Source organism: Amblyomma maculatum, chromosome 1, assembly GCF_055883805.1.
Source record: "Amblyomma maculatum isolate TAMU_Amacu chromosome 1, ASM5588380v1, whole genome shotgun sequence".
NCBI lineage: Eukaryota > Metazoa > Arthropoda > Arachnida > Ixodida > Ixodidae > Amblyomma > Amblyomma maculatum.
In genome coordinates, this window is record NC_139344.1 from 482,641,738 (window position 1) to 482,657,269 (window position 15,532).

The 15,532-nt window shown below is 48.1% G+C and overlaps 1 protein-coding gene across 1 annotated transcript in view; it reads left to right on the forward strand.

Moving 5' to 3' along the window:
* Nucleotides 1-15,532, forward strand: part of LOC146210100 (sphingomyelin phosphodiesterase-like) — a 375,910-nt gene that overhangs the window by 82,623 nt on the left and 277,755 nt on the right. The window contains exons 6-8 of the mRNA XM_084607702.1: nt 106-275; nt 9,782-9,892; nt 11,070-11,150. Of these exons, the coding sequence (XP_084463828.1) occupies nt 106-275; nt 9,782-9,892; nt 11,070-11,150 (362 nt within the window). The remainder of the gene's footprint in view (nt 1-105; nt 276-9,781; nt 9,893-11,069; nt 11,151-15,532) is intronic.

A 15,532-nucleotide genomic window follows, 5' to 3' on the forward strand; every position in this document is an offset into this window, starting at 1 on the left:
GCTGGCCACGATAACTGAAGATGAAATCTCGGATCGCGATTGCATTTGATCGGGCTGTCTCGCTTAGCGCCAAGCAACCCGACCTGAAGCGGTGCGTGTGCGCAGATCGACTACGTCATCTGGACGGGAGATATGGTGGCGCACAGTGTGTGGAACACGTCTCGAGCGGGGAACCTGGACATCATGCAGTACACGCTACAGGCACTGGAGAAGTACCTGCCCGGGGTGCCCATCTTCCCGGCTCTGGGGAACCACGAAGGACACCCCGTCGACAGGTGAAGAGCTCGCATAACTGGTTTGCCTAGCACGCCTTGCACACTTTTGCCTCATGGCCAGCTCTAAGGTGGATATCTAAGAAGAAACGCGGAGACACGATGTTTTCTGTGCTTTCCTCAAGGTTTTGTTAAGCTTGTGGTCAAGCCCACCGAATCTTCTGCTGGGAGTAATACTTTGATGCATTTTGTAGACCAGCACTACGAAATTAAGCTACACGGCAGTCTTTGTCATGTTGCAGCCAAGGGGCCGGCTGCAGAAAGAAGGCTTCAAAGCTGTAAGGGATGGTGTAGGTACGGGGCAAACGGCAGCCTCCGGTCGCGGTGCTTCTTTGTGTGTACATAATACAAAGAGGCTTGTCGACATCGAGGTATTCGCGCGAAGCTACAACAGTATCTACGGAGGCCGTTGAAATGACAGGAGTAAAGGGCGGAATACATGCGGCGTTTTTTTCCACGATTTTCGCGCGTCGAAAACTGCCGCGCCAACGCGACGCCCAGCTCGAGATACATGGAACGACAAAGCGGCGCGAGCGCCGCCGCGGATCCCTCGATGCGAAAGCAAATGCAGCAGCGAGCGGAAATAACCGCAGAGCGAGGTACGTGAGAGAAGCGACGCTGTCCCTTGTGGTAAAATCCCGAAAGTGCTCATTCTAATGCTACTGTGCTGAATGTAGAAAGCGTACATAGGTGCGCAAGGATTTGGCTCGCTCGAATGAACGAAGATACTTCGGAATGCCCGCTCGGATACCAGCGGCACGGTTTTCTTTTTTATTTTTACAAATTTCACTCCAGGGAGCAAACAAACACACAATGATCCGAGAGTAGGTCGTATACTCACAAAAAAGCGACATTCCATGCTTGATTAAGCGTTTATTTTTACGATAATCATATTTCTGCGGCCACACTGCCCCATACCTCATCAGCCTTGGCGGCCATGTTGACAGCGGTCGCTCAAACCGGAAATGCCAGCTTTCCGCGCTCCTATTGGCCCGCGCCGACAGTAGTTTCCGGTTCGAGAGGACGCCGTGCCGCCCGCGCGTCAAATATCTGGCAGTCAGACCGGCGACGGCGCGCATTTTTTCTGACGCGGGGCGTCGAGTGCGTGCCGTCGGGCGTAAAACGCCGGTTTGACGCGGCAAAAACGCTCCATGTATTCCGGAAGGCCGGAATACATGGAGGGTTTTTGCCGCGTTTTTGCCGCCGATCTGGTCCTGCCAGATATTTGACGCGCGGGCGGCGCGGCGTCCTCTCGAACCGGAAACTACTGTCGACGCGAGCCAATAGGAGCGCGGAAAGCTGGAATTTCCGGTTTGAGCGACCGCTGTCAACATGGCCGCCAAGGCTGACGAGGTATGGGGCAGTGTGGCCGCAGAAATATGATTATCGTAAAAATAAACGCTTAATAAAGGACAGAATGTCGCTTTTTTGTGAGTATACGACCTACTCTTGGATCGTTGTGTGTTTGTTTGCTCCCTGGAGTGAAATTTGTAAAAATAAAAAAGAAAACCATGCCGCTGGTATCCGAGCGGGCATTCCAAAGTATCTTCGTTTATTCAAGCGAGTCAAATCCTTGCGCACCTATGTACGCTTTCTACATTTAGCACAGTAGCATTAGAATGAGCACTTTCGGGATTTTACCACAAGGGACAGCGTCGCTTCTTTCACGTGCCTCGCTCTGCGGTTATTTCTGCTCGCTGCTGCATTTGCTTTCGCATCGAGGGATCCGCGGCGGTTCTCGCGCCGCTTCGTCGTTCCATGTATCTCGAGCTGGGCGTCGCGTCGGCGCGGCAGTTTTCGACGAGCGAAAATCGTGAAAAAAACGCCGCATGTATTCCGGCCTTAACAGTGCTAACGACTGCTGAGTGCAGGTTGCCGCGACGAAGCCCGTGTATGACAAAAGGTGATTCACCTGCTGGGAGGGGTGCGCTATGGGTCGTAGGCTGGTTCACACTGGCGTCTTGCGGAGGTCGAGCGGCTCGATTCGTCACGGAGGGGGAGACCGGCGACAAGTGCCGATCGACACCTAGTGTTCATAGCGGCGTGCGACTCGCTTCACTACAACCATATCTCCAAACGAGATTTGAACGGAGCCGACTTTCGCACCTTTACGGCCTCTGCTACCGCGCTCGGAGTAGATCGATTCGGACTCACTTGGGGCATGAATATGTGCAATTATCAGCGAGGAAGTATAGATCTTATGGTAATGCCCATGTTTAGGGCTGTTTTCTAGTTCGCCGAAGACGGAAGCGGCGGTGGTGTGTGCGCTGTCGTTTGCGGTCTCGCGAAATAGCAGATCACGAAATCGCCTCATGCCCGAGCGCCGAGCAGATGACCAAGAATACGAGTGCAAACGCGAATTAGTATGCTTCACTCTCGCAGTGATCCTTGACATGTGTGCCCAACACTCGATCGTGCGCACGCGCGCTTGGGCTCTTGAATTTTCCCGCCTTGGAAGAAGGCAGAAGAGCTGCGGATTGGCCCAGTAGTTTTGCGACTGGTCGCGTCGCAAGAAATCGGTCAGCGACCAACTCACTCAACCTACCTCAAGCGGGCACTGGCGACTCGTCCTGGTCCCCCCTCCATAAAGAATCGTGTCGCGCGACCTCCGCGAGTCCCTTATCGCGTCGCATGGTATGAAGGTCGGGAAGGATGGTCTAAACGATAACGCTAAATTAGCATTGACAATATTGGTGTTGAAGCGACCAAGTGAGTGTTTCCTTGTTTTTGTCTCTCTCTTTACAGGTAAGTTGTGGAGCGAAGCCAGAGATTTGGCAGGCCAATTGTGGTCGCTCGAGTAGCTGCCATTTTTATGTTTTGACTGTTATGTTGCTCTTTTTGCTTGCATATATGCGGCGGGAGAGAGTTATTAGCCAAAAAGGGTGTGGTAGGCAGCAGGTAACCAATCATGCTGATGCTTGCTGCGATTGGCTACGATTCAAGTGTGGGCTGAGCCCCAATGCATTAAAACTGAACCCTAGGGCCCAGTCGAATGTTCTGATTCAGAGTTCTGTGTTATGACCTAATTCGTCATCTTAATTATGCTAGGGCAAGCTAGCCAGATCCATATGTTACCCAAACCCAAAGTTTTCAGTATAAGCTTCAGTTAGTCTCTGAAGGTCAGCATCGAGAGTTAACTTTGTCTCGGCAACCTCGCGGTAAAAAGGCAGAGGTTTGTCCGCCTGTGGACCCAGGTAAGGTTCGAGTGGATTAGAAGGGTAAATTCCTGTCCAAATCAAAGTTAGAAAGTGACTTCTATTTGGCTTTTTATTAACCTTTTCACGGAGCACTCCGAGGACCCACGAGACTTAAATGATGGTGCCTTACAAGCTCATTGAATCGAATCACAAGAACAAAAACAAACATATTGTCAGCGATATGGATGTCGTTGCATTGCACTCTGTACTCAAGATAAAGCAGTCGTTGTAATTCTGGCTCGATGCAGATATTGTCGTGCTTAAGTTTAAAGCATGGCAAGGGTCTTCAGCGTCATGCTTTAAACTAGTGCTGTTATGGGTGCGTGAATATTCTGAAATATATCCTGCAATGTGATTATTGTAGCGAGAGCTAGACAGGGCTACCAGTCGAGCATTTCGCGGTGGCCGGAAGAGGCCCGTTGCGCGCATGCGCAACGGGCCGTTATCAGGTTGCGGCCGTTTCCGGTTGCCGTTATCATGGCAACCGGAAAGAAGCACCAGGTGCAGCGTGCGCTTCGCCGTCATCGTGGCCGCGCACCCGCTCCATCGTCGGAGCCGCACGTGACGTCACGCTGATGAGCAGGTGGTGGTAAAAACATTTACTGCCTGTATTAAAGAGGGTTGGTTTCTCCCAGTAATCTAGGGCCACCTCTGGTGAAGGAGGATGAGGGAATGAGGGGCAGGGGAGTAGTGTGTGTAGAAAGTCACCTGCGCCGATCATGCATGGTAACCAGAGAGGTGCGCCGCCTCGCCGCTCTATGTTCCGAAACGCGAGTCGCATGCGCAGCATTACTTAATAAAGGCGTAGACAAAATAGACGTGCAGACGATTGATGGTTACCACGTCTATACCGGCCTACGGCACGGTTTCAGAGTTGTATGTAACTCGGTGATTTCAACAGCAAACATGATTCTCTTAGTCAGTGTATGAAAGAAAAGTTTGACTTTATCTTCGTACCCTCCCGTCCAGAATAACAATGGGGGACTACTACAGACCTTGTATACCATATCGAAATACTGTTTAGGCAAAATTTAGACCGCTTCATGCTACTTCACAGATCATCGGGCAGTCTTCGTCTCTGTCAAGCAAAATGAAGAAATGATATGTGTACCCATTGTATATCATTGCTAAACATACAGTGGCCGCAGCAAGCTCAGCCAAAGAAATGTACATCTAGCTACGTATATCCTGACAAAGCCGAGCTAAGCCACTGCCAATTGTTCTTCCGAATCAATTTGTGGATGTTCAAAATGGATCGAATATGGTTTCAACTTTTTGAACCCTTGATTGTCGCAGCGTTTGAATGAGTCCCGTTGTATTTTATTTAAAGACAAACAAGTCTCCACGCTGCGTTCGATCGTACCGCCGCGAGCGCTATTCGCGCTGTGAAAGGTTCGGATTTCTTCATTTTATGAGGTGGCGTTTCTAGTGCTCACAGAGGATTTTAAGATTTACCGACAGGGTCCCATCTCGAAGGCCATCTGGTGTCTTGAGCTGCCTTATTTGCTTTTCTATTCAATCGCGAAACATAAATTTCTTAAACTGATTTTGTTAATGCGGCTCAACGTCCCAAAGTAGCTCAGAGAGGCGCCATAGCGGAGGGCTTCCGAATTTGCGACCACCTGGCGTTATACTGTCGCCCTGCCTATTTAACCTATATGTAGAGTGCATCATGAGGAAGGCCGGTCTGCACGAGTCTTCATCTGGAGTGAAGATAGCTGGCAAACGTATCAACAACCTTAGATATGCGTATGATACCACTTTAATGGCAGAAAGTGAAGTGGAACTCAAGAGACTTCTGATGCGCGTACAAGAAGAGAGTGAGAAGTTTGGGCTTAAACTGAACATTAAAAAGACAAAGATCACGGCGTCTTGCCCTATCAAGTCCTGGAGCATCAAGGGACAAGAAGTGGAAGCTGTGACAGATTTTCTCTTCTTGGGCTCCAAGATTACCTCGGAAGGACATTTGTCTGCCAACCAAGATCCGTAAACTCGTGCTATGGTCTTTCCAGTTGTGATGTATGCATGCGAGAGTTGGACTGTGAAAAAGGCTGACCGCCGAAGAATTGACGCGTTTGAATTTCTGGTGCTGGCGAAGACTCTTGAGAGTTCCTTGGACTGCCAGAAGATCAGATCAGTCGATATTGTCGACCATAAACCCTGACTGCTCATTGGAGGGTGAAATTCTAAAGTTGAAGCTCAGCTACTTTGGTCATATGATGAGGAGAGAGGAGTCGCTGGAGAAAGATTTCAGGTTGGGAAAGGTTGAGGGTGGCCGGAGAAGGGGTAGGCAGCGAACGCGATGGTTAGATGGCATCCTCGAGGCACTGCAGATGAAGGTATGTGATGTTAGGAAGATAGTGAGAGACCGGAAAGCGTGGCGTGACGTGGTCCATAGGGTCACGAAGAGTCGGACACTACTAAACGACTGAACTGAACTGGCATTATTTAGCGTGAAATTGCATCGCACCTTGCTTTTCGCTTCCATCGAAAAGTGGCTGCCGTGGCCGGGCTCGATCCCGCATCCTTGAGCACAGCAGCCGGAGGCCGTAAGCCCTCCAACACCTCGTCGGGGCTCTTTTTATGAAACGTATAACTTGATAATTGTAGACCTAATATGCAGCCTTCTTCGTGGAGGGATGACCTGAGGCACAGCAGCGTGTTGCTGCTTCACCGCTGGATTTCCTGTGCTTCATAATTTTGCCCTTTTAGGCATCTAATGTAAACATTCAATTCTTATTCTATTCGGTGCCGAACCTATGCTATTTGCAATACATTTCATCTGGACCATTCTCAGACCCTGGTCACGAGCTTTAATTTCAATTGCCGTCTACTGCATCAGCAGCTCTTAAGCATATTCATATAACAGAGCGTAAAAGGATGGTGCATGTGTGAGCACGAGTACATATCGCCAGTAAAAACAAAATCAGTGCGAGGTTTCAATCAGAAAGTGATGAGCTAGATTGTTCTTTTCTAGTCGAAGAGAATCATGTAATAAGCACAATAGGGTGAATTTCGTGTGCCGTGGGGTTGTAATAGTTAATAGCGGCTTAAAGTCCAAACCGCCGACCCCACCCAGTGATCGCGTGCACTACCGAGCGCACGCCGACCAATGCGGGCCATGCTCTTCGGTACAAAGGAACAACACGTGCTCACAACAAACAGGCATTATTATCTGCAATAACAACGCCAGCTAGCAGTAAAATACGGTAATGAATACGGGTCGTCTGACTCACCAGCAAGGCTACAGGCGAATGTTCACCCACGCTAGGGCAGGGCATAAACTCCGAGGCCGGACAAGACCGGCAAGCTGGAAAAGTCTCGCGAGGCTTCACCTCACCGGCGACTGCGGAGTGCTGCAAGGAGACGTCCGCTCGCGTCCAGTTCCCGATGCCGAAGAGGAGTTGGCTTTGACCGCGTGCGCGGTGACAAGATCAGGGGTGGCGCTTGTGCTGCCGCGACGCTGGCGCCATCTCTCGATAGTTAATGTTAACCACCAATGTTGGCGCCATTCCGTGATAGCTAGAGTAAATACCGCGTGGTGGGGGGGGGAGGAAGCCGACTTTACAGGAGACAATGGGAGATCGGCCCCCAGATCCCCCAACCTTAAATAGACCCACACGCCTGTAAGTAGATGCTATGGAGATGTCTTCATGAGCTTGCACTTGATTGGTTTGGTTTGTGGTGTTTAACGTCCCAAAGCGACTCAGGCTATGAGACACGCCGTAGTGGAGGACTCCGGAAATTTCGACCACCTGGGGTTCTTTAACGTGCACTGACATCGTACAGCACACGGGCCCCTTGCTTTTCGCATCCAGGGAAAAGCGGCCGCCGAGGCCAGGATTCGATCCCGTGACCTTGGGAACAGCAGCCGAGCGCCGTAACCACTGCGCCACCTCGGCAGGGTGTACTTTCACTTGAGGCAGGATCTTCCAGCAGAGGTAGCACCGACGACGTCCTCGCAGACTTCCGCGGTACGCCGACGGTAGCATGAAGGTCTCCGCAGGATGGCTGGCATGTCTCGTGGGCTGCAGTGTCTGCAGCTCGGTACGCAGCGGGACCCGGCCGAAAACTGCGACCGGGAGTGCGCACAGGCGGCGCCAGAGAGAATACCGAGTCAGATGCTGGTACGGCGCAACACCAGGGATCGCGGGAAGTGGACCACGTGTCCACAGGGCCCACGAGTCCGGCTGTAAGCGGCAGGCCAGGATAGCCGCAGCCAGATGTGACCGCTGACTGGTCTCGCCACAGCTGCCCCCGGTAGATGTGCCGAACAGGATACAGGAAGCTCCGGCGCAGCAGGCGGCAGCGAGAAAGCGTGGGTGGCTCCGGTGAACCAGCATAACTTCCAGAACGCTCTCCACATGCCTTTAAAGAAAGTCATGGGAGGGAGCACTGGCGTCCGCACGGGCCTCGTGGCTCCGTACAAAACTCGCTAGCAAAACGTGTCATGCAGCTGTAAAATGCAAAGTTCAAGTGAGCAAAACCCTTTCTTGAGTTGAACGAGACTGCTCAGTTCGTGCGAGGGATACCAAAAAAAAAGTGGGCAGCAATGTGCTCCCGCTTTACAACACCACGGTCCTGGCGGTCGTTTCTTCTGGCGTGGTGCAGGCAGCTACGAAAGCCTTAGGCCGAACGACCGCTATGACAAAGACCGCCTTCAAAAGAAAGAAAAAAACAACCCGGAAAAGGGTTACGCGCACAAAGCCGCGAGGAGACATCAGCACAATGGGTTGGTCCTACTCCGCTCACCGCACGAAGCGGATTTGCGATCGGCGCCCACCGTCCCGGACGGTGTCGGAACGCCCGGTGCCAAGCTGCAATACCAGCAAGCTCATCGTGGCACCCGTGGCCACTCGGCTCGTAGAGCCCGCGACTTCCGAAGTCGCAAAAGAAGTAGATGACAAAATATGTACAGAAAACTCGAACCACCTATGCGGCTTCCGTACTTACACGCTACAGGCTTGGCGACTACGTGGGCGCTAGACCTCGCGCTCCCTCGGTGTGGACCATGTGATTTTCAAACTGAAGGAACTAATCCAAAGGGGCACAAAAAATGCACTGAGCATGCCGAAAAGTTCAAACATGCTGTAGCGAAATTCACCTCGCACTCAAGAAAGCATGCCGCAGGGTCTAGCGATCAAAATTCATTCTAGGCCTAGCACTTGTCATGTCCAGACGAAGGACGTCCCTTGCCACGAACAAACAGTCGTCCAATGTTCCAAGAGCGGCCCCACGTTGGGCGCCAGATGTGGGGTTGTAATAGGGGGATAAATACGTTTTCCCTGCTTAATAGCGGCCCCACCCAGTGATCGCGTGCGCTACCGAACGCACGCCGACCACTGCGGCCCATGCTCTTTGGTACAAAGGCATTAATTGCTGCAATAACAACAACGCCAGCTAGCAGTAAAACACGCCAATGAATACAGGTCGTCTGACTCACCAGCAAGAATACAGGCGAATGTTCGCCCACGCTAGGGCAGGGGATAAACTCCGAGACCGGACGAAACGGGCAAGCGGGAAAAGTCCCGCGAGGCTTCACCTCACCGGCGACTTCGGTGTGCTACGAGGAGACGTCCGCTCGCGTCCAGTTCCCGATGCCGAAGAGGAGTTGGCTTTGACCGCGTGCGCGGTAACAAGATCAAAGGTGGCGCTTGTGCTGCCGCGATGCTGGCGCCATCTCTCGATAGTTAATGTTCAACACTAATGTTGGCGCCATTCCGCGATAGCTAGAGTAAATACCGCGTGGTGGGGGGGGGGGGAGCCGACTTTACAGGGGACGATGGGAGATTGTTCCCCACAGTGCACAGCTTTGTTCACTGCCACAGCGCACTCAGTAGTTCTGTTCGAACTTTTGTATATGTTTTGTTTTAGAATACAAATGCTATTTTATTCGCACCTCTTAATTGCTCGATGCTAAATATGTTATGCTAGGTGCGCTATGAAGTGTTTTGTTTTGTTTGTATTTTGTTTCATGATTCGTTATTTGTTCGTATTGGTAGGAAAGGGCAGGCAGTATAGTTCGTAGTCGTTGTCGCCAACGCTTTGTTGGCGACAAAGCGCGTGTCCTGTGTCTTCTTCTCTAGTGTGTGTCTTCCTGTGCGCTTTATCTTCATTCAAGTTGCTATGCACCATCTAGCCCAACTTCAAGTTTTGTTAAACTATCTTTGTTTTTGGTTCTTGTTCATGATTGCTTACTTAGCACGGCAGGGCTTCGCGCTTTCCGGGCAGAAGCCGTCTTATTACCCTCATCATATGCCTTGTCAATGCTTCTGTTGTGACGCATACATGGGAGTGGCCTTATTTGCGCAGCTTCCCCATACCAGCCGTGAAAGGAGACCGGTCCGTCGCGTGGCTGTACAACGCCCTGGCGTCTCAGTGGTCGCCATGGCTGCCCGAATCTGCAAGGCGCACTATCAAAAGGTGATGCACGTGATGCACAGGACCCGAGCCGTTGTTAGCGTTTTGAAGATATATCGCAATGGTTACCAGCAAGACGACCACTACATGATAGTTTACTGGTGAGGTCTTCCGGAAAGCTAAGCTGTCAGGGGCGTTCAATATTTGCGGATCCAGCAGTTAGGTTTGTGATTATTTCAATAAGAACAGAACTCCATGGTCGCATGGAAGCATGTATCGTTTTTGTCGATAATAACGATACAAAGAGGTTTGTTTCTCAGCCGTGCAGCGGAACATCTGCGGAATCTCTTAAGCTCTGAATCAGTGCGAGGAGAACCCTGCCCTTTTGAGACGTTTTGGCCTTAAGGCACTCCAGCCTGAGAATTAAGCCTCGCTAGCCTTCGGCGGAGGCGGCACCTCAACCGCCTTGCACTTGATCGAAAGTCTCGAGTTATTTCGTTGAGATTGTTGCGCATAGTCTATGGCAGTAATTGGAGTTCTTGTTTTTGTTTGTTTGCTTTTTGAAGTGGAAAAGTTTAGATAAATATTGGGGCAACCGATGCCTTCGTTGCTCAACAAAGCCCATTAAAAATGAGAAGAAAAAAACGGCAGGCGTACAACATAATTATGTTGTAGCTTTTCACTAGAGCTGGTTCTGCCAATGCAGGCCACTCTTCATTTGATATTCTTTATTCGGATGGAGACATGCTTGGGCTTATTGCTTGTTTTACACATAGAAATGAAGCTGGAATGACTAAGAGAAAAGAGATTTACTGCTACAGTTATTTATTTCTTAACGCGTTCCTAAACGTACCTGATCAAATCAGGAATAGACGGAATGGACGCCAAAAGCAATGAACGCCAAAATCTTCAAAAGCTAATCATTTTCTCGGTGGCGACTCTTGTCCTCAACATTGTCAATCACCTTATATCGAGAACAATAAAGAACAATAATCATTCTAACTCTGCTAATCTGCTGATGGACACCAAGAAACTTTGCTCGCCAGATGATGTTCCCCTCAGTTGATTCGTTGGCGCTGTGAATAATTCTGTGCAGAAGCAAAGAGCAGCGTGGGTTCGCTCCCGTGGGAAATGCCGAGAGCGGTTGTGAAGAAGCCGCGTGATTTTTGCATCATTCTTTCCCTGCCTTTCCTCCTCATCTTCCTTCTCCCACTCGTTGTTTTCCGTTTCTTACAAACAGTGGAGCTTTCTATGCCGTGAGACCTTACCCAGGATTGAAAATCATTTCTCTCAACATGAACTACTGCAATACGCTGAACTGGTGAGTACTTCGTTCGTGCGACAATGTTCAGAAGTGTGGAATAGGGTGTTATTATTGAAGTTAAAAATGCGTAAGAACGGTAGGCAGGAAAATGGACGGCATTCTTTATTGTGTTGGGAGCCCATTCAAATGCATGAGCCATATACGAAAGTGAGGTTTTCATGCCTCGCCCAACGCTATAGTGGCAGTCACCGCTGGGGTAGTCTCTCACGCGCACACACTGTTGCCTGATATCTACCAAGGCAGGTGATTGCAGTTTGAATTGGAAAACATGCTGCGTTGACTCATGCGTGCAACTGTTGAACCTCGCTACAACGAAACTGACGGGGGGTGTGAAATCTAGATTAATCGAAAATTGCGTTGCTGTGAAATGAGCCGAAAAGCACTTTGAGGTTCAGATACATAGCCGAAAAGCTTCATTTATATTTGAAAGTGTCGGTCAAGGCAGAGACTCCGGAACTTCTTTTTTTTTTGGGGGGGGGGGAATTTTGCCAGGTTCTAATGGTGATTTTTATGTAATTTTGATCTGATTTTTTGCTTCATTTGTAATTTACTACTATATCTAAATTTTTAAATGTAATTTAGCCACAAATTTGCAGTTCTTAAATGTATTTTACACAATTTGAAAGCATGTTTTACCTCTAAAGAAGAATGATACCATGAATAGTTTGCAAATACGGCCATCTAAAGCACTATTGTAGTTCATATTTCTAAAATACTCATTTCTATACACACTCAATATTCCAAACATGATACAAGTTCATGCAATTGAAAAGTTGATTTCAGAGTTTTAGTTCACACACCAAAACAACGGATATACGAATTTTAAACTGCAGGGAGCCAAAAAAATGTTTTTTAAGGGTCCCAACAGCTTGCCTTCAGATCCTTTTAGAAAACCCTTACGGAGATGCCATATCTGGACTTATAAAAAAGAATCCAGATCAGGTATATCAGGAATTGGACAGATATGGTATATTAGGACAGATCTAGGACAGATAAGGCATATCTGCCCAATTCTTGATTTCGAGTACCAGATAAGGCTTATCTGGTTGTATATGCCTGATCTGCCCAATTCCTGATTTCGAGTACCAGATAAGGTATATCCAGTCAGATATGCCTTATCTACCCAATTCCTGATTTAAAGATCTAGCCCGCATGACATGTAGGTTTTGAACTAAAGATCTATATATCTGCATATCAACATAACACTTTATTACAACACACACACAAGACAATTTCAGTATTCCAGCGAAATGCACACTCTATCAAGTTTGCCAAGGGAAACCTGAATTATTTCCCCTTTTATTTCAAACCTTACAAAAAAAACCTTTGAAACCACAGGTTTTCTTTTTTCCCTGCCTATACGGAATCGCTCGAAGACGGGCCTGAATTACGTGGGTATACCGAGGGTCAAAGACATGCTCATCCGTTAGTAAATATTGAGACTACTCATTTACGCGCGATACTATAACAAACTACTGAAATAGCTGAACAGAATAATGTCTACACGAGAAGTTAAAGTGAAAGACATTAACCTATTAAATTAGATATTACATTTTTATTCCACTCTTTTACACACAAAGCTTTAACCAGTAAATGCTTTTAGTTTGAGCTGGCTTACTTGCGAAGCTAAAGAAAATAAACGGCTATTAATCGAACTAGACTATTAAAATGGAATTTAAAGGTTTGTCGTTACCCGGAAAAAGCACAGCTAAACCGTAGGATGATAAAACACACACTGCTGGGACAGCTGATAATACCTAAACCTTAGCAAAGTGCATATATGCTGTCAGGAAGTACTGGTGTCACCTTAAGCAGAGACTGCAGTGCAAAATGAGCGAACGCGCCTAACTCGTGGTTGGTTTTGAAATTAAGAGAGAAAACAAAGAAAAAAAGCATGTCCAATGGCATTTGTCATGACAGCGAATGCTCTGCCCTAAACCAAATCAAGCATGAAGCTACTTATGTAGTGCAAATAATAATAAACAACAAAGGACCCTATCCATCCACTGAAATTTGTCAAAATTGCTGGAGCGAAAAACAAAATAGCAGCGAAACGTACGGAAAAATATCACATACTGTCAATCACCATCCAATGTACTGATTGGAAAATTAATTTTCCATCAAAATAATAAAGTGAACAATATCCTGAGGCTGGCAAGTGCTAGTTCCCGACAAGAGGTCTCACGCTCACGGTTTTGGTGATCGGGCGTGAAGATGAGGCGGCACGATGAGGGTGCGATCCGCCCGCAGTTTCTACACAATGGTGAAGGTTTGGCCGGGGCCACCGAGGGCAGAAAACCCGAAAAGCTCAATCGACCATCAGGTTCGCTGCCAAGGCTGAGGAGGCAGCTTCCACCCGCAGTGGGACACAGTAATTTCCTCTGTGTCGACGGTTAGACTGAAGCTCTTGTAGGTTGCTGTCGCATTTTTGTTATATGCACACAGGTAATAGTGAACAGGCGCTGGCACACACACACACCAGCATACACAACATGCAGCACGCCCGCCATCCGCACTGAACGCCGATATCTGCCACCGAAAAGGAACGAGACGCCAAGTGCTTAGGCGCACGGAGTTGAAAGGGGAGGGGAAAGAAGCAAGTACACGCAAAATGGAGAGCTCGCGGCCTACGCGGTATAGAGCCTGGCAGCGAGGAGGAGAGATGAAATGCGAGCCCGCGACGCAGGGGCCGCCGCTGTCTGAGAGGGAAGAGGGGAACGCTGGAGAGGAGGAGTCACTGTCTAGCCAGTGCGGCTTTCGACGCAGCAACCGCCAGTGGTCTCTGAAGATAAGTAACCGTCCAGACAGCGCGGAGGGGGCCATATACTGAACTGCCATCTTTTTCTTGATATTTTGAATCGCTCAACTTAACCGACCATGCTTTTGTGCACCGGACTGCCGCCACATTTTAAATGAAAATGTGAGTTAGTAGGCGGAAGCAGGAGCATGTAGCCATAACCCAGCGCCCTCCTGGATTAAGGAACACATGGTATAATAATTATAGTGCAGCGAAATCTGCAGAATATTTGAAATATTAGGAGTCGTAGCTATTTTCTAAATTGGATACAATTAACACTAAGCATGCAGGCCATGCTGAGCATAGAAAAATTGAAGCTCGACCACATGATGGCAATATTGAATATTTGCAGAAGGTAGATAAAGGCTATATATTGCTAATATACAGTCACTATGGCGCCTACATAATTAAGGCCCCGATGAGGTTATATAAAGTCCTGTTGATGCCAGGCATATGGCCCTGGTCTGCCTATATAAGGTCATGACGATGCCATATATGCCCTTTATCAGGCCACATAAGGTTGCGAGGATACCATATATGCCTCTGATCAAGTCATATAAGGCCCCTTACCCGTTCAGACATGGATTATATGTTGCATAATATGGCCAAATCTGAGCCATATAAGGGCAACATTTTGCACATATAAGACCTTATCTGGCCCAGATAAGGTCTTATTTGCTGCCTTATATATTTGTATCTGGCAGCATATGTTCCATATCTGGAGCAGATATGGAATTTCCGTAAGGGAAGAAATTGTTACGCTGGCTCAAGGGTGTCGGTTCTTGCAGTCTGTCGATTTCCCCTTGCCCCTTGCTCCCCTCCCCCCTTGTTCGAGAAAAGTACATTTCTTTCTTGCATGTAAATGCTCAGTCAGCCAGAAACAAAGAAGACGAAATAACTACTTTTTTACTGTTTTAGTTCTAAGTTTGATGCAGTGATGGAAACTGAAATTTGGTACCGGGATGATTCAGAAGCACTTCGTGTGCACGGCTATCAAACCTTCCACATGATTCGCAATGGGAGGATAGGGGTAGTGTAATGTAGTTAGTGAAAGATGCATTTCAATGCGACATTGTTGACTCTTTTTCTGTTATAGCTGATGATTACTAAATGCTAACTTTGAGATGTAATATGACTATTTTTTCTGTGGCATACCGTCCCTAAAGGTAGAAATAGTGCTTTTTTTCGTTTCTTGGCGCACTTCCAAGTTGGGTTAACGAAAACGACTGCAAACTAATTCTCGGCACACTTGAACATCGACCTTCTGCATTCGTCTCTACAAAGTGAAGAATTGTGCTGCACTTTAGAAACTAATGCGTTCACTAATCTTATAGAGCGACCTACTCGTATACAGCATGGTACATCCAAACTCATAGACATGTTTATCACAAACTGTGCCTATCAGTTCAGGAATTCTTCAAACACATATTAGTGACCACATTACCTATATATTTAGTGCTTAGTCATAAAAAGTTGCAATTAAAACACGCGAAGCGGAGTGTTAATACATATCGGCAGATAAATGAAAGTACGTACCCTGGAAGGTTTTTATAATTTACTTTCTAAGATATCCTGGGAAAAT